This window comes from Chanodichthys erythropterus, chromosome 8, assembly GCF_024489055.1.
Source record: "Chanodichthys erythropterus isolate Z2021 chromosome 8, ASM2448905v1, whole genome shotgun sequence".
Lineage (NCBI taxonomy): Eukaryota > Metazoa > Chordata > Actinopteri > Cypriniformes > Xenocyprididae > Chanodichthys > Chanodichthys erythropterus.
This window is the reverse complement of record NC_090228.1, coordinates 33,536,850-33,555,829: the sequence shown is the minus strand read 5'-3', so window position 1 is coordinate 33,555,829 and position 18,980 is coordinate 33,536,850. Positions and strand designations below refer to the sequence as shown.

At 39.8% G+C, this 18,980-nt stretch overlaps 1 protein-coding gene across 2 annotated transcripts; it reads right to left on the bottom strand.

Moving 5' to 3' along the window:
* Positions 1-10,163: 10,163 nt before the first annotated feature.
* On the bottom strand, positions 10,164-17,072 carry LOC137024797 (gastrula zinc finger protein XlCGF57.1-like). Of its 2 annotated transcripts, none has more exons than XM_067392681.1 (3): positions 17,020-17,072; positions 16,267-16,401; positions 10,164-12,533 (listed from the first exon to the last, which is right to left on the bottom strand). In XM_067392681.1, exons 2-3 carry the CDS (start codon positions 16,349-16,351, stop codon positions 11,326-11,328), a joined length of 1,293 nt encoding a protein of 430 aa, XP_067248782.1. In that variant the 5' UTR covers positions 16,352-16,401; positions 17,020-17,072; the 3' UTR covers positions 10,164-11,325. The 2 variants fall into 2 exon arrangements, with proteins under 2 accessions (XP_067248782.1, XP_067248781.1); XM_067392680.1 differs by having other exon boundaries at positions 16,267-16,431; positions 17,020-17,055.
* Between the last annotated feature and the right edge of the window lie 1,908 nt (positions 17,073-18,980).

Below are 18,980 nucleotides of genomic sequence, written 5' to 3'. Positions count from 1 at the left end.
AAATTTTGTAAACTATTTTAACTTTAATAAAAAATATCTGTTTAAACAGAAACTCACACCTCTTGCCTCTTCTAAGTGGAACTTATTTGTGTGACATTAACAGCCTTCCCATTAGTATGCAGAAAAAGAAAAGTTCAGTTCAGACAGGCAATGAAAAGAGTCCTGGGAGAACTAGAGTCAGATGCACCTGCACAATACGAGTAGGTAACCAGTAATCACGCTTACTCTTGTGGCTCTGTCATAAATCCCCGGTCCTCCCATTTATGGTAGTCTCCTGATCAGTGTTTTTTTGATAACACTGGTGCTCTGGGGATAATTGAATTTAAGTGTCCTGATGTAGACAGTGTACTAGAGTGCAAGTACTTTTCTGTAAGAGCAGATGGTATGCTTGCTCTCAAGACCAGCCATGAACTTCATTATCAGATGATCGGATAATGGAATCACATGGATGACATGGTGCGACTTCTTGGTCAAATCCAGAAATGACTTCCACCTGGAGCACATTTACTTTGAATTGGGAGTCAGTAAAAATATATTCCACTGACTGTACAAAAATGTATTAATAATATTTAATAAATTACATTCACAGTATATCGTCTAAAAAGTATGAAATAAATATTTCTACAGTTTTAGAACAACTAATTTCTCTGTTAAGAGAATTATCCACTTGCACAACTGAATGGATCTGGAAATGATAAGGGTTACAGATCCAGATCCAGGACTGTTTTGAACCCATCCATGAAGCAACTCATCCGGCCGGATCTGATTTGAGTGTCCATCCATTTAGTGTGTCATTCAGTCTGGTTACCTTCCAGATACCTCATTCAAAATTGGTATTCTGGCCAAAACCAACTACAGAAATATTTCAAATCTAACAGACCAACATTTGCACTATAAAAGTTTGAATATTTGATATGTCTGCCTTTATTAATATTAAAAAGTCTAAATCCATCCTTTTTAGCCAGTAACAATAAAAATAGTTAATTAAAGACTGTAAATACATTGAAGAGGTACTACAGAAAAATCAAATGCAACCATAAATTTTACCAATAACATTGTTTTATTTAATGAAAAACATTTTTCTAAATGAAAAAGAAGACATTTCAAAACAGGCTACTGTTGGTCAGGATGCTGACAATGGGAAGACTCCTTGAGCTTTCCCGATCTGCTGCCAGGCTGAAGCACCGTATTACATGCTTTACAATGTTGTCATTAGTGGTGTGGGGCTCATAATAACATTCCATGTGATGTTAATATTAATGGTTAAAGAGAGCGTACCCCCCCATATGTCTTTATTTTATTTTGTATAGTTCATTTTGATGGTTTTGTTTTCTAAATGTATGGTTGGGGTTAAAAATGTTGGTGCAAATGCATAAAATCCTGCTTAATGTGAGTAATGCTCAAGCAGGCATGTTGTTTTATTGATCAGACAGGAGAGGGCGTCCGCGGAAGAAAGGTGCGGGCGTAAATGACAAGCGAGAGAATTAGTTTTTTTGGCATCGGTTGAAAAAGGCAGGCAGATTTGTGAACTACGAATACGTGTAAGCAAAAAAAAACAACATTAAACGAACCCATCAAACCAAGCACGCCTGGAACTTCATTTATTTCGGCATGCAACAAACTTGGAGGCACTGCTGGGATTTGTAAGAAGTGCGAGCCGAAGGGTTCACGAGAGAGAGAGAGCTAGCCAGAGAGAACGCTGAGATTCTCGGCCGACTAAGCGTGTGAATATCAGCACGAGATGGATCTGGAAGCCCTGGCCGAAAGTGTAACAGAGAGACTGTGGCTGTTGCGGCTCGATCAAGTGAAAGAGGTATGTGATTGTAACAAAATCTCTCTCGAAAACGCCCCCACTAAGCGCGCACTTATCAAGAGAGTAACTGAGTCGATCGATGCTGTGATTGAACGCGAGGAAGAAGACGTAGCAAAGCATTTTCTGTTGTCAATGTTGACGTTCATGGAAACGCAGGGAGAGAGAGAGGACGATGAAAATGACGGCGGCAGTATTAAAAATGCGACAGACATTTCACAGGCTGAAAAGTATACTGTGGATGAGACATATTTACAGCAAAGTCACTTTAAAATGCACACGCAAAATACGGAGATGAGAGATAAAATAAAAATAAAAGGAAAAGAGGATGAAATTGTTCAAAATCGGCCCCTAGAACAAGACATTTACTTGTCTTGCCCCTGAAGTCACTGTAAGGAGGGATTTCAAAGTTTGTGGTCAAATTGGAGAGAGCGGACAAAAAGATAAATTGTCATTCACTAATTTGATGCACCAGGTGGACAGAGGATTGAGAAGAGGCCATAGTGAAGCAGAAATTATTGAAGCAGTAATAAAAGCTATTAGCCCAGGATTGAGTCTACGCAATATGCTTGAAATCAAGAGAAATCTCACTCTGTCACAGCTGAAAACAATATTAAAGGGACATTTCAAGGAGGACAGTTCTACTGACCTGTACTACAAATTGTTGAACATCACTCAAAATGCCAATGAATCTCCACAAGCATTTCTATTCAGAGCCATTGAGTTAAAAGAGAAGCTGCTGCACACCTGTGAAGAGGGCGGTGAGTACTTCAGTACAGAGCACGTTCAGAAATTCCTACGCTCTATTAGCACAGGGCTGATCAGTGATAATATTAAATTTCAGCTGAGGCCGTACTTGGATGATTCAAAGATCTCTGATGAAATGTTGATAAACAAAATGAATGAAGCCGCTGGTGATGAGATAGAGAGACTGAATAAACAAAAGAAGAACACTGCAAGTAAAGTGGCAAAAGTACACAAACTCTGTCCAGAAATGCTGGCCCATCCATGCAGGCAGGATGAGATGACTGCCAAGGTGTTGGTTCAGGAACAGTCAAGTGATATAGTCAGGCGAAAAAGCAGAGATACACCAGCAGTGGAGGGGCGCAGAGAAACAGAGTTATATGAGATGGTCAAACTCCTGAGAGAGGAAGTTGCAGAACTCAGGAAAAACCAAAACAACCCTCCTGAACGTATGGCAAGGGGAAGATCCAGCTACAGAAAGGGATGCAGAGCATGTCAGGAGAAAGGTGAAGAGGATCGATGTGAACACTGCTTCAGATGCGGAGTTGTGGGTCATGCTGCCCGGGGCTGTAGAGCGCCAAAGAATCCAGCAGAAGGGAGGAGCGATGTAAAAATATCAGTTCATTCCATGAGACCAGACAGCTCAACCACCATCTTGGGCTACAGTGGTCCACAAGAGAAAACTCAAGAGCTCCTGCGGCAAAGAATTAAACAGCTAGAGGCAGAGCTAGAGCAAAGAGGAAAAACAGAGCATGCTAGAGCTGCCACCTACACCAACCACATACCCTTGCGGCATCGAGCGAGATTGGAGAACCTCATTGGTCCAAGATGTATGGTTGACTGCTTCTTTGAAGGCGTGCCGGTGCAGGCGCTCTGGGACACTGGATCGCAGGTGACCATTGTCAATGAGGAATGGAGAAGAACTTGCTTTCCTCACATTGAGACACGCAGCCTGAATGAGCTGCTGGATGAAGGTGAAACGCTCATTGGTCGAGCAGCAAATCAAACTGATATACCCTTCTCTGGATGGGTGGAGCTGAAATTCCAACTAGGACCAAAAAAAGGGTCCCAGGCAGAACTCCTGGTGCCAGTGCTTGTCTCAAATGAACAAGGCGTGGGGCAGCCTCCAATCATTGGCTACAATGTTATTCAGCAGCTGGTGACAGAGGGAATGGAGCAGCACCCTGATGTCATCTCAGAAGTGGTAAAGGAAGCTTTCTCTTTTGACTGAAAAAAAGCTGTTGTATTGATACGAATGATACAAAATGGGGACCGAGTCGAGAGAGAAGGAGTAGTGAAAGTTGGACGAATTACTACAGTAGTTGCAGCAGGACAGACAAAAATGGTGAAGTGTGGAGTGAGGGCTGGTCCTCTTGTTTCAAAGCAGGAAGTCCTGTTTGAGCCAGAAGTTATTCCACAGTGGCCTGAGGGACTGGATGTAGCTAGAATGGTAATCAGTCTACAGAATGGAAACTTGACAAAAGTTCACATCCCAGTAACCAACATCAGCAATGTGGACATTATGCTGGCTCCCCGCACTATACTAGGACGAGTACAGCGAGTCCGAGCCATTTATCCAGCAGACACAAAACCCGCTATTGTAGAGTCAGACCGGACTGACAGTGGTGATAGTGTGATAGCAGGAGTGGTGGTCACTGAAAGTAAAGATGTAACATCTCTGAACGGGTTTGACAACACCGGCCAGGATGCTAATGGAAATCTGTGGGACCCACCAGTGTCAATTGATCATCTCACGCCAGAGCAACAGAGAAAAGTTAAGCAGCTGCTGAGGGAGGAGTGTGCAGCGTTCTCGAAGGATGAGGATGATGTGGGGTGCATCCCATCCCTCAAAATGAAAATCCGCTTAAGTGACATGTCTCCAGTAAAGCGTACTTATGTCTCTGTGCCAAAACCGCTACATAAAGAGGTGAAAGAATACTTGGAAGACCTTCTGAATAAAGGATGGATTAAGAAGTCTCGCTCCTCTTATGCATCCCCGATCGTCTGTGTACGGAAGAAAGATGGTAGTTTACGCCTATGTATAGATTACCGCGAGCTCAACCGCAAATCTGTCCCAGACCGTCACCCTATTCCACGGGTACAGGACATGCTAAACAGCTTAAGTGGGAGTGCATGGTTCTCAGTCCTGGATCAGGGGAAGGCGTATCATCAGGGGTTCATGGAGGAGGGCAGCCGACCATACACAGCTTTCATAACGCCTTGGGGCCTTTATGAATGGGTCCGGATCCCTTTTGGGCTGTCCTCTGCCCCCGCCGAGTTCCAGCGCAGTATGGAGGAATGTTTAGCAGGACTGAGGGATGACACCTGCCTTCCATACTTGGATGATAACCTTGTGCACAGTAAGACATTCGAGGAGCATCTCTGTGATGTCAGAGAAGTGTTACGCCGTTACCAGAGACATGGGATGAAGCTCACAGCTAAGAAGTGTGAATTGTTCAGGGCTGAGGTAAAGTTCCTGGGTAAAATAGTCTCTAAAGGAGGCTATACTATGGACCCCAAGGAAATTGCACCCGTACAAGCACTAAGAGACCGTAAGCCTAAGACGGTGGGTGACTTGAGACAACTGCTGGGGTTCCTGTCATATTATCGCACATACATTCCCAGTTTTTCCCAAATTGCTAAACCCCTCTATGAACTATTGTCAGCAGGAAAGCCACCAGGAAAAGTGGCAGGTGGTAAAGGGGAAAGCTGTAAGAAGAGTGTGGGAAAAGGGAGAAAATTAGCACAGCTTAATTCCAGTCATTCTATAACTTGGACAGAACAACACCAGAATGTCCTTAACCAGCTGCTTGAGTTCTTGCTTCACCCCCCAATCATCGGCTACCCTGATTTCGAACAGCCCTTCATCTTGCATTGTGATGCGTCACAAGATGGACTGGGAGCCATACTATATCAGAGGCAGCAAGGGAAGCTGGTGGTGATTGGCTATGGATCACGGACACTAACGGTTCCGGAGAAGAATTATCATTTGCACTCGGGGAAACTGGAATTCCTTGCAATGAAATGGGCTATTAGTGAGCGATTCCGTGAATACCTTTATCACGCAACTTCCTTTGTGGTCTATACGGACAACAACCCGCTGACATATGTGTTGTCCACGGCTAAGCTCAATGCCACCACCCACCGATGGATAGCAGAGTTGGCTGACTACAATTTTACTATCAAATATAGACCAGGCCGCACACACCGGGATGCTGATGGACTGTCGAGGATGCCTTTAGACATGGAGAGTTACATGCAGGCCTGTTCACAGGAGGCCAGTCCAAGAGTCATAGCTGCTGTCACGAATGCACTTCTCCTGAAGCCAGAGGAAGAAGAGCCCTGGATGTGCCCGATCACCATAGCTACAATTTGCTCTGAGGCTGAGCAGGAGCAAGGAACATCACAAGTGAACAAAGTGACTCCCGAAGAACTCAAAACAGCCCAAGAACAAGATCCGGTACTTGGAAAAGTGCGGGAATACATTCTAGCAGAACGTTGGCCAAGGTTGGTGGGACGAGGCCGTCGTGATGAGTTGACTGTTCTGTACAGGCAGAGAAAAAAGTTGTTTTTAGATGAAAAGGGAATACTGTGTCGACAATCAGCAGGACGATCCCAGACAGTGTTGCCTAGAAAATACTTTCACTTGGTGTTAAAGGAGCTTCATGAGGAGATGGGACACCAAGGAGTGGAGCGCACACTGAGCCTTATCCGGGACAGGTTCTATTGGCCTCACATGCAGGCAAATGTGGAACATTATGTCACCAAAGTGTGTAGCTGTCTGAAACGCAAGCGTCCAAATAGGACAACGAGAGCACCACTGGTAAACATAGTGACGACTTACCCTTTTGAACTGGTATCAGTGGATTTTCTGCATCTGGTAGGCTGCAAGGGTGGCTATGAATACATCCTAGTATTAATGGACCACTTCACACGCTTTGCCCAAGCGTATGCCTGCAAAAACAAATCTGCAAAAACAGCTGCAGAAAAAATCTTTGGCGACTTTGTTCTCAGGTACGGATTCCCCACTAAACTCCATCATGATCAGGGAAGGGAATTTGAGAACAAGTTGTTCACCCACATGGAGGAACTCTGCGATATCCAACGCTCCCACACGACTCCCTACCATCCTGCTGGAAACGGGCAGGTGGAAAGATTTAATAGAACATTGTTGTCAATGTTAAGATGCCTGCCGAGTCAAGCCAAAGCTGACTGGAAGAGCTCCCTTAACAAGGTTGTCCACGCGTATAACTGTACGCGAAGTGAAGTGACAGGTTATGCCCCGTACTACCTCATGTATGGACGACACCCAAGGCTGCCTGTTGATGTAATGTTTGGCCTGAAGCCAAGGGAGTGTGGAGAGTCGCACAGTGATTATGCCGCCAAGTGGAGAAAGCGCATGAAAGAGGCATATGAATTGGCATCAAGAACAGTGCAGAAGGAGCAGAGGAGAGCAAAACAAGGCTACGACAAGAAAATATATGGAACAGATCTCCAGCCAGGAAGCAGAGTGTTGGTGAGGATTTGTGGAGAAAGAGGTGGTCCGGGAAAGCTCCGGTCATACTGGGAGGACAGAGTGCATGTTGTGACAGAAAGGAAGTATGAAGACGGCCCAGTGTATGTAGTTAAGCCAGAGCATGGCCCTGGGGAAGCACGGGTCCTTCACAGAAATTTGTTGCTGCCTTGCGACTTCCTACCTGCTGACAACAACCAACAAAAGAGCAGTAAAACACAATTAGGGCGAAAAGAGACAAAGACAAAAGGAAAAAAAGACACACATCAAGAGGATGCTGTAACTGAAGAGGACTCAGAGGATGAGGATGACTGGAGAGGCGTGACGACCTTGCCAATACAGCAAATTACAGAGAACGAAAGCCAGCTGAGACCTGAAGAGGATGAGTTCCATTTAAAAGCTACTGAAGGAGCATTGGACCAGCAGTCAGATGGTGAGCATGTACTGCCCAGGTGTGATGAAGAGGACGGAAACTCAGAAGCGTTTGCAAATGAAGTGGACGATGACAAGGAGATGGCAGAAGGGGGGCAGGTGACATCATCAGATGAAGCAGATGACATCAGCCCAGCAGTAACTCACCTGCCACAGAGAAAGTATCCTTTAAGACAAAGACATCCACCCACAACACTGACGTATGATACATTAGGCAAACCCTCTCTCACACATAGAGGTTCTTTGATTTCATAGTTGCTAAGTGAAGTCGTAAAAACAGTTCATAAAGTTCATAAGTAAGAGAAAGTTCATGAGATTGTTTTATTTAATATACATACAGTTCCAGTAAACAGACAATGGCACATAAATTGCTAAACTATAGTGATACAGTCATAATAGCTTATAATGTGGGTCTGTTTATAGAGCATAGACTATGTCTAAGGTTCCAACCTTTCAGCACTTGATGTGTGGCCCGTTGCATGACGGAGCAATCTTTCGACATCATGTGGCCAGTGGTGTCTACTCCAGCAGATGGCATGAAGGGGGAGATACATGTCATCCGAAGACAGTTGCAAGACAAATTAGCATCAAGTATAGAGACTGACTCCCTTATGTACTACTTTGCTCTAATGTTGAGGACAGAGATGCTTGGAACGATGGAATGCCAAGTCGGCATTCATTTTTGGAGGGGAGAGTGTGGGGCTCATAATAACATTCCATGTGATGTTAATATTAATGGTTAAAGAGAGCGTACCCCCCCATATGTCTTTATTTTATTTTGTATAGTTCATTTTGATGGTTTTGTTTTCTAAATGTATGGTTGGGGTTAAAAATGTTGGTGCAAATGCATAAAATCCTGCTTAATGTGAGTAATGCTCAAGCAGGCATGTTGTTTTATTGATCAGACAGGAGAGGGCGTCCGCGGAAGAAAGGTGCGGGCGTAAATGACAAGCGAGAGAATTAGTTTTTTTGGCATCGGTTGAAAAAGGCAGGCAGATTTGTGAACTACGAATACGTGTAAGCAAAAAAAACAACATTAAACGAACCCATCAAACCAAGCACGCCTGGAACTTCATTTATTTCGGCATGCAACAGTGGCGGCAATATTCCTGTAGCACACAAGAATATTTTCATTAAAATCTCATTGGAACTATTTTTTTTAAAAGGATACACATAACCACCGCTTAAAAAAAACAATACAATAAATTGTACAACTCGACATTTAAACGTACACTATGTAAGTTTTGGCGCTCTAGCAATCAATAAACAAAACTGTGTGCGTCCTGCAGAAGAACATTGTAGTCGGGGCAACTTCTTGTTGTGCAGTAACAATAACTAAAAGATCTAAATGTCTTTATTAGAAAATATGGAAAATGACATAACAGATGAGCAATTTTATTGTTCTTAAGTATGAATTATAGGAAGTGTAGGAAAAAAAGTCATGCCATTTAAATGAAGGGTACATTAAAAAAAAAAAAAAAAAAATGCAAATCCCAATAGCCTAGAAGGGTTAATTATTTAACATATTTTTAACTAAGTTACTACTTGAAAATACAAAACATTTAAATAAGTTATTTATTAACACCAGCAATGATCATTATACATAACTGATGTATTAAATACATTTACATATATGTTTTATTTAAAAAAAAAAAAAAAAAATCTAACATTTTTAAACATTGCATTAAAAAGGACACATGAGAAGTGCCTGAACATATGTTTGCACAAGTTCTCCAATTTGGCACTGTGGTATTGGTATTGTGGGGCACGGTGAGAGCATTTGGTTAAGTTGTCTCCCCCATAATCAACAACAAGGTTTAACAAATATTTGTCCAATAATTATATAATGGGGGACAGAGCAAAAACATCAATCAGGTTTAATGGAGTTTGACAGAATCTGTCACATACAGGAGAAAACACTCTTATACATATTTGCTAATAATAGACAAGGTGCACTGAATAAGCGCATGTCTGGCACATACAGATGATCTATTTACCCTGAGTTCCTCTGATAACTATATAATGGCATCTAAAGACTCTTGACAAAGACTATGGATCTCAAGTTCTGATCAGAACTTTTATTGAGCAAATCACAGTGAAAAAATATATTTAAAGGAATATCATTAGGCAGGAGAGGAAAATCTGGAAATGTAGCCTTGAGTAAAGCTACAAAACTGTAAGTATCTGAAAAGAATGCTGCTTCAGAAGTGAGAAATTGTCTGTAAGTGGTTAAAAAGATGCAAAAATGCCACCAATATATAAATCTTGAAGGGTATTGATGCCACAACTAGACCAAAATAGACAACATATTTTATATGTGCAAGTAATGAGGTTGACCTTCCTTTTATTTTTTTATGCTGTTGTGGCGCACGTTTTTGTAAGATGCCAGGTGTAGAAATTTAGCTTTGCTGAAAACCATCAGTGTCATTGCTGTAAGAGATTACAGAATGTGCACATGTATCGGCGTACTGTAAATGCATCTCGCTGGTGAGCGAGAACTGAGCCTGTCAAATTCAGTCATCAAAAGGTATGTTTAAGATCCAAATGCAATTTGTTGTAAATTAAATTGGGTACAATTCATGTCCATTTATGGCCATTTTTATTTTAACAAATTTCTCCAAAAATATTATATTTTATCAATTAAGAGAATAGTATAATCTCACATATAATATAGGTAGTCAACCAAAATGCCTATTACAACCCAATCACATGTGATGATTGTTCACAAAATCACCACCAGGAGGTGCAAAAGGATGTGTTGCTCAGCATTGCTCAGAAAGGCTAGAATTGTGACATCTTGAAGATAAAATAATGAAATAAATTACTGGAGGTAATAACAACAACAACAACAACAAAAATATAGCATTATAACCTTTAATCTCAGCAAATTATTTATCATATAGGCCTGGTTTCAAAGACAGGTTAGATTAAGTCAGGATTAGGCCTTAGTTCAATCAGGATATTTAAGTAGCTTTAATAACTGTATCTTAGAAAAAAACATTACTGGTGTTCATCTTGAGACAAAACAATGGCTCTGACGAATCACGCTTCTGTCTGGCAAAAACTGCAGGTAGGTATGTTGGAGCAGGGTGAAACTAATCTTATCTTAGCAGTATTGTGGGGTTAAGACCTATGCCTTATGACATATCTGGTTGCACAGAGTGAGTGGAGCAGAGCAGGCATATTCATTTAATTCCCATGGGGGAAAAAAAAAAACATCAGGTTTGAGAACCCCATCCATGTGAGAAAAAAGTGACTGTTCTGGAGGATCTCTATACCCTTAAATAGGGCACTATTTGAGGGGACACCCATTTGTAGTGGTATCCGAAACCATAGTGAACTTTTATTGAGTACACTCATTCAATCGCATAATACAGCACAATACCGAGTATACAACTGATGTACACTCAATGGCTAGAGAATACCCAGAATGCACATAACGGCACACTCAGTGTCCAAACTCACTTACTCCTTTTCATTCACTCTTCAAGTGGACTATATTAGTGGACAAATGTAGGGAATGTAGAGAGTTTTGAGAAACACGGCTCTATACAATTGAAATTAATTTCCCACAGATATATTAAATGCCATGGCATTTAAAAGCCTTTCCACAGACCTAGGTGAAAAAATTACTTCTCAAATGTATTTCTAAGTGTGAATGCAAAAAACTATTTGACAGATCCTAATTAAATTGCTATTTCCTGAGTGAATGTGAAAGTGATTTTTGAAATTGTTTAATTTCATGAACCTCTTGCCACACTCTAAAACTTTCTTTCTCTGATGATTTTGTAAATGTTTGAGGCCACTTTCATATCTGGAACTCTTCTTACACTGAAGACATGTGACGCCTCATGTGACTGTTAATGTTTCCTTTAAATCTGAAACTCTTTCCACACTGATGGCATGTGTAAGGCTTCTCTCCGGAGTGAATTCTCATGTGAGTCTGAAGGTTTACTTTCAGTGTGAAACTCTTTCCACACTGAGGGCAGGTGAAAGGCTTCTCTCCGGTGTGAACTCTTAAGTGTTCCTTAAGGAATGCTTTGATTGTGAAACTCTTTCCACAGTGATGGCACATGTTAGGCTTCTCTCCAGTGTGAGTTGTTACATGCTTCTTAAGGTGATTCTTGTCTGTGAAACTGCTTCCACACTGCTGACATATAATACAGTTCTCCCTTGAGTGAATATTCATGTGGTACTTTAGTGTTTCTTTACATCGAAAACTCTTTCCACATTGAACACATATGAACGGCCTCTCTCCAGTGTGAATTCTCATGTGAGTGTTAAGATTTCCCTTTAATGTGAAACTCTTCCCACACAGTTTGCAGTTGTAAGGGCTCTCTCCGGTGTGAACTTTCATGTGTGAATCAAGGGTTCCTTTACGTGTGAAACTCTTTCCACACTGAACACATGTGAACTGCTTCTCTCCAGCATGAATGTTCATGTGAGTCTTCATGTTTCCTTTTTGTGAGAAGCTCTTCCCACACAGTTTGCAGGTGAAAGGCCTCTCTCCTGTGTGAATTCTCATGTGAGTCGCAAGTTTTTTATTGAATTGGAAACTCTTTCCACACTGGTGGCATGTGAAAGGCTTCTCTCTGGAATGAATTTTTACATGCATTTTAAGGTGTTTCAAGTCTGGGAAACTCTTTCCACACTGACGACATCTAAAACAGGTCTCTCTTGAGTGAATCCTCATGTGGTAATTAAGCTTTTCCTTACATTTGAAACTCTTTCCACACTGACCACATTCAAACAGCTTCTCTTCTGTGCAAATTCTCATGTGAGTCTCAAGACTTTCTGTTTGTGAGAAGCTCTTCCTACACAGTTTACAGGTGTAAGGCTTCTCTCCAGTGTGGATTTCAAGGTTTTGTTTTTGTGTTGGATTAGAATTGTTAGATTTGGTCTTCTCGGCTCTTGAGGTAATATTTTCAGTCTGTGTGGATTTTTCTCCAGTTATGAAATCATGATTTATCTCATACTGATTTTTCTCTTCCATTTCATTGAGTTCTTGAACCTCCTCCTTCAGTGCCATCAGGTCTAAGGTGAAAGAGACAAATACAAATTAACTTGTGTCACAAGTTCACCTGCCCATCCTGCCTTAATAAATGATGGTGAACAACTTTGGCTGTGGCAGTGTATAAATAAGCATTGGGCAGAGGGGGGAATGAGAACGAAATATGATGCTGTGGCAATGGAGAAACTAAAGGTTGAAAAAGGAGAAAGATAGCAGGAGGGAATAAAGGTTGAATTACAAACAAACATGTTAGCCTGGATGAATATGGCATCAATTCATTATGGTGTGAATAAGCAATTAATTGGGTTTGGTCTATTTAACAAATAAACCAGGTCCTTTCAACACCTGGAATTAAGATTGTTTCGGTCGATTGACAAGTGAAAAACATTCATGTTTACATCTTTTGTCCTGATTTCTTCAAGGGGAGCGTCTATGAGCAGGTAAATGTATGGACATTGTCAGATATTTCGATCTAACGGACAAAATAAGCTCACGCAATAATTTCAAAAATATCCTGCACCCTGAATCTACCATAATAATCTAATGATGGCTTATGACAAGACGGCAGTCAAAGTATTTTAGGCTTCTGTGCTAAAATGTGTCGTCACAAAATTGATAAACAAGGAAATGTTGTATATATTGTGTACATTGAATAAAGGGCTATATTCTATGAAATTAAAATACATTTCTTTTAAATGTATAGCGCAGCTTTTTAATGAGGCAACAACAAATATGTAGGATAGAACAAGACAAGGCTACTAATATTCTTTCATTGTGCAATAGTATTATATAGGCTCCAATACAGACCGACACAAAGCACTTATGTGCATCCCGTGTGCAGAATGATGTGCTTGAAACAACAGCAGTTTTTTGAGCATTTTCTTTCAACAGATTTACATTACAGTTAATGTGTGTGTGAAGAACGATTCATAGCACTCTATTCTCCAGTGTTGTGATCTAACTAACAGACACTGTTTGAGATGTGCGCGCGCTGTTTTTTGCAAGGCTTTAAACATAAGCAAATTATAAACTTTCCTTAAGATTCAGCACTGGCTGACCGTTCCATATACTACCTTGAGCGTCTTTCACAAGTTCTGAAAGATGGTTTAAACGAGAATGCACGCGTTGGCGATAAAGCATAGACTGTCATTGTGTGAAAATGTGGAGAAAGTTAAAACAAAGCTGCCTCTATAAATAGCCCACAGGTATAGATTTTTCACGCGTTACATAGTATCGTTAGACATTAGATCGCTCTATATCGCTGTATTGTTATACCCCTAATGAAGATTCATTGAATGAAAAACACCTCAAAGCTTATCTTTTTGTGCTGCCTGAAGATTACTGTAGACATCATATTAAGCATGCAGACTATTTTTGTTAGGGATGTGCACAAATAGTCGAATATTTGAATATTCGTTCTGTAATTAATTTTCGAAAAATAAAAATACTATTCGAATTTTACTATGTTCCTTTGCTGGCTGTAAATGCAGTGAATCCATGATAAATCCTAAGCACTAAAACTCGCAGTTATAACTAAATGCACCGGGTGGCGCTGTGGAGCGTATTTAACAAGTTTATTTTATTTGATCGTCACATGTTGTCGTCTGCCTCGCAAAGTTTGGAATTACTTAGATGAAAATGATACGGTGGCCGAGAGAGCTCAACGCGCTGCAAATGAGAAAACATCTTCATCAGTTTGACAACACATGCGCTGCAAACTCCACAACACTTACAAATAGTGAAACGCGCTGCAAATAAAGAAAACATCTTCATCAGTTTGACAACACATGCGCTGCAAACTCCACAACACTTACAAAAAGAAAAACGCGCTGCAAATAAAGAAAACATCTTCATCAGTTTGACAACACACGCGCTGCAAACTCCACATGTTTTCTTTATTTGCAGCGCGTTTCACTATTTGTAAGTGTTGTGGAGTTTGCAGCGCATGTGTTGTCAAACTGATGAAGATGTTTTCTTTATTTGCAGCGCGTTTCACTATTTGTAAGTGTTGTGGAGTTTGCAGCGCGTGTGTTGTCAAACTGATGAAGATGTTTTCTTTATTTGCAGCGCGTTTTTCTTTTTGTAAGTGTTGTGGAGTTTGCAGCGCATGTGTTGTCAAACTGATGAAGATGTTTTCTTTATTTGCAGCGCGTTTTTCTTTTTGTAAGTGTTGTGGAGTTTGCAGCGCATGTGTTGTCAAACTGATGAAGATGTTTTCTTTATTTGCAGCGCGTTTCACTATTTCTAAGTGTTGTGGAGTTTGCAGCGCATGTGTTGTCAAACTGATGAAGATGTTTTCTTTATTTGCAGCGCGTTGAGCTCTCTCGGCCACCGTAAAATGATCTTACAAAATGGAATTACTTTTGATCAAATTAATTAATGAAACTGAGTTATCATAATATCAACACCATAATGAGAAAGCACATAAAATCGAAATACCCGTCAAGTGAGGAAAGACAGCTGCATTCACGACAGGTAAGCGCAACCTAAAGTTATCCCCGAGTGAGCCAAGATGATAACTTATCTGATAGCAAAATGATTTTGAGACACATGCTTCCTTTAAGTTTCGTAGAGGGAGATATATTTATGAACAGAAAATAAAGTGCTACTGTTAGAAACTTAGCTTAGCACACAGTTATATAGGCTATTATCTTTGTGTCTCTGCAACATCTGTCAGCACGGCTCGTTTTCTGACCCGAGCATGTGGATATTATTGTTTTTCTCAACATGAACATGTGAAACAATATAAACACGATAACCATATACTGACTCGAGAGTATTATGTACGTTTTGTACAATAATGGGCGCTGTCCGGCTTATTAGTATTTTCCCGCTCGCGCTGCTTGATATTAAATGCTTTTGTTCTTAATATTTTCAGTTTACACATATTGTTTAATCCTTTGAACTAAAAGAAAAACTTAAGATATAATGTAAGCTTGTTCAGAAATGCTTACAAAATATTGATGAATATAAAACAATAACGTCTTTCTCGTTTAACCTCATTTAAATAAACTAATATTCGAATATTCGTTTTTTACGAGCCCAAATATTCGAATACAATATTTTGGAAAAATGCCCATCCTTAATATTTGTTGCGTCTTGCTTGGCAGGAGTTAATAACTCAGTGTCAAGTTTTTAATGCTAAAATATTTATTTTAAAAGAGCCTGTCTCAAGATGGAGCAGCTTTTCCCATTCATTTGTGTTCAGTCATTCTTGTGCTTTCGCAAGAGGAAATTTCATGGTGCAAGCCAATATCAAAAGAGCTAAGCAGCATTTGTTGCAAAATGTCACACCACAAGTGTGGCTCATGCAGGGCATTCCTGCATCCCTCGGGTGAGCACTCTTAATGCGGGTGTATTTATTTGTGATAATGAGAGTAGCATTACTTAGCACTAATATATAACACTAATTCTTTTAAATATCTGAATTTTCATTATTGTAGCCTCCATGTTTTTGTTAGATCCTGTTGCATAATTAAGTGAAATAAATTAATGGTTTTGACTTTTTAAATTCAAAATTTGCTTTTGAGTTTAATATTACAGAAAATAACTGTCTTAGATAAGTAAGCAGGATCTTCTCAGGTTGAAGCAGCATTAGTATTTGTATCATGTGATAACATGTCTGTCCACATGAGGCCACCCGCTCCATGTCAAATAAAACCCCTTTATCTCTTCAAAAATATAATTATTTTCTGTGGAGTTGGACATTTAAATAAGGATCAAATAAGTGAGTTGAGCTTTGAGAATGAAACCAACCTGTTTGTTCCTCAGTATCTTCATGTTTCACTCTGAATGTTTCTTCAATCGTCACATCTTCAATCTCCTCTTTAATAAACGCCATCTTTATAATAGTGTGTGACGTGGATCTCAGTCACTTCACCAGGAGTGTTTCTGTATGTTTGGACAGAGATCAATCATGTCCTGTTTAAGATTAGAAAAATTAACAAAAACAAAAACTCTGTCTCAATCAGCTCTAGTTCACTATTTCAGTACACTAGTAAGAGAGTCAGTCAGAGTCAAGTTAATGGACTTTAGATTAGACTATGGATTATGGATCAGATTTGACAAAAACATATAGGCTAGAACTATAATTAAATATTAACAAAATAACAAATTATACAAACTATTAATATTTAGTTTTGATTTAAGTATTTTATAAAAGATTACATTTCCATGATAGCATTAGTTGGTTTGTAAAAGTTGTCGTTTGTGTTTGTTCTCGTTGCAATTACACGCTTTGAATCAGTGAGTCGTTTTGTAAAGCATTTGGTTCAGTTGAGTTTCGAAAAGTTCTGTTTCTCTCATCACTACATGCAACATTCGTGTTTATGATAATCTGATTCACCATATAGGGAATGAAATGACTGTTTATCAGTTAACGTTACATAAAGCATTATAATGTTACATTCAATAATTGTTAATTTATTTACATATCTTGCAAAACGGTTTAAATAAATCAACTGAACAGTTTTCATTGGTTTAAACGTATTAAATGCTTAAAGCACCAACCTTTCTTCAGCCGAATCACAACAGAAGCAGGAGCACTGCGGAGCCTTATGACATCATATCGACACACCAAAATAAAAGTCCCGTTCAGACGCTGCTGTCTAATGTACATACAAATTCATGTCATATTAGAAAAGTATTAAGAACTATTAATGAAAGAGTGTGAGATTCTGTCTAATACGCAAAACTTTAAAAAAAAAAAAAAATTGTTTTAAACCAGATATTACAGTATTAATATGCAAATAGTGGTGGGTGATATGAGCAAAATCTTATTTCAAGATATAAGACATTTTAATCCAAATAACAATCTATCACAATATAGATATTTTGGTTATTTAATTTTAGTTGTTATAATACACACAACGGATCAAAAGACAAAAATATGTTTTTCAGGGACAGTAGGTTTAATATGTAGAAATACAAAAAGAGGTCATAATTGAGTGTGATTGGCTCATCTTTCAGGAAGGTTCAAAGGTCATGGTATAGATCACATGGGTCTCATCTCTGAAGGTGCTGCTAGATGCAGAAGAAGCTCATGAGAGTGTTTGACGTCCTCTACTGAAACACTTCATTGACTCTCTCTGCTCTGATGAAAGTGAAGTATATTAATATATTGAATTATTTGTGTTCATTACAGCACTGAGAGCAACAGCGGGACGATCACATGACAGATATAGAAAGAAAACACTGACATTATTCAACACAACACTACATGATGAATTCAGAGCATGGTATTACCACAGTTCATGTAGAAAAACATGGTTTATCATGTCAGGATACTTTCTAGATCAGGACGAGCAGCATGAACCACTGAACAAAGAAACTCCAACAATTCTGACATTTACAGTAATGATGAGATTCATCTGGACTGATTTCAGAGTTCAGCTTACAGTTTTCCTTCTTTCATATCTAACATATTTCTGAGTTATTTGGATTGAACTGATGATGATTGACTCAATCCTTGTTTTTATCTTTTCTCAGAGTTGTCAGAGCATCAGGTCTGTAAATCCTGTTCAGGAGGAGGTTTATTTAACGTAAACTGGATTAGATTAGAATAATTGTGCTCATACTTTCACTGATCAAGAGTTTACAGTATCATCACATGATCTGGATCTATATATTTTACATTTATTAATAAACTGATATCAATTTTACAACAAATTTTTATTGAATGTTACATTTTAACGAATCATGTCTGTGATCAATGATTGGACTGCTGCTGAGTGGTCCAAAGTTATGTTCTTTGATGAAAGTAAATTTTGCATTTCCTTTGGAAATCAGGGTCCCAGAGTCTGGAGGAAGAGAGGAGAGGCACACGATCCATGTTGCTTGAGGTCCAGTGTAAAGTTTCCACAGTCAGTGATGGTTTGGGCTGCCATGTCATCTGCTGGTGTCCACTGTGTTTTCTGAGGTCCAAGGTCAACGCAGCCGTATACCAGGAAGTTTTAGAGCACTTCATGCTTCCTGCTGCTATCCAATTTTATGGAGATGCAGATTTCATTTTCCAACAGGACTTGACACCTGCACACAGTGCCAAAGCTACCAGTACCTGGTTTAAGGACCATGGTATCCCTGTTCTTAATTGGCCAGCAAACTCGCCTGACCTTAACCCCATAGAAAATCTATGGGGTATTGTGAAGAGGAATATGCGATATGCCAGACCCAACAATGCAGAAGAGCTGAAGGCCACTATCAGAGCAACCTAGGCTCTCATAACACCTGAGCAGTGCCACAGACTGATCAACTCCATGCCACACCGCATTGCTGCAGTAATTCAGGCAAAAGGAGCCCCAACTAAGCATTGAGTGCTGTACATGCTCATACTTTTCATGTTCATACTTTTCAGTTGGCCAAGATTTCTAAAAATCCTTTCTTTGTATTGGTCTTAAGTAATATTCTAATTTTCTGAGATACTGAATTCGGGATTTTCCTTAGTTGTAGTTATAATCATCAAAATTAAAAGA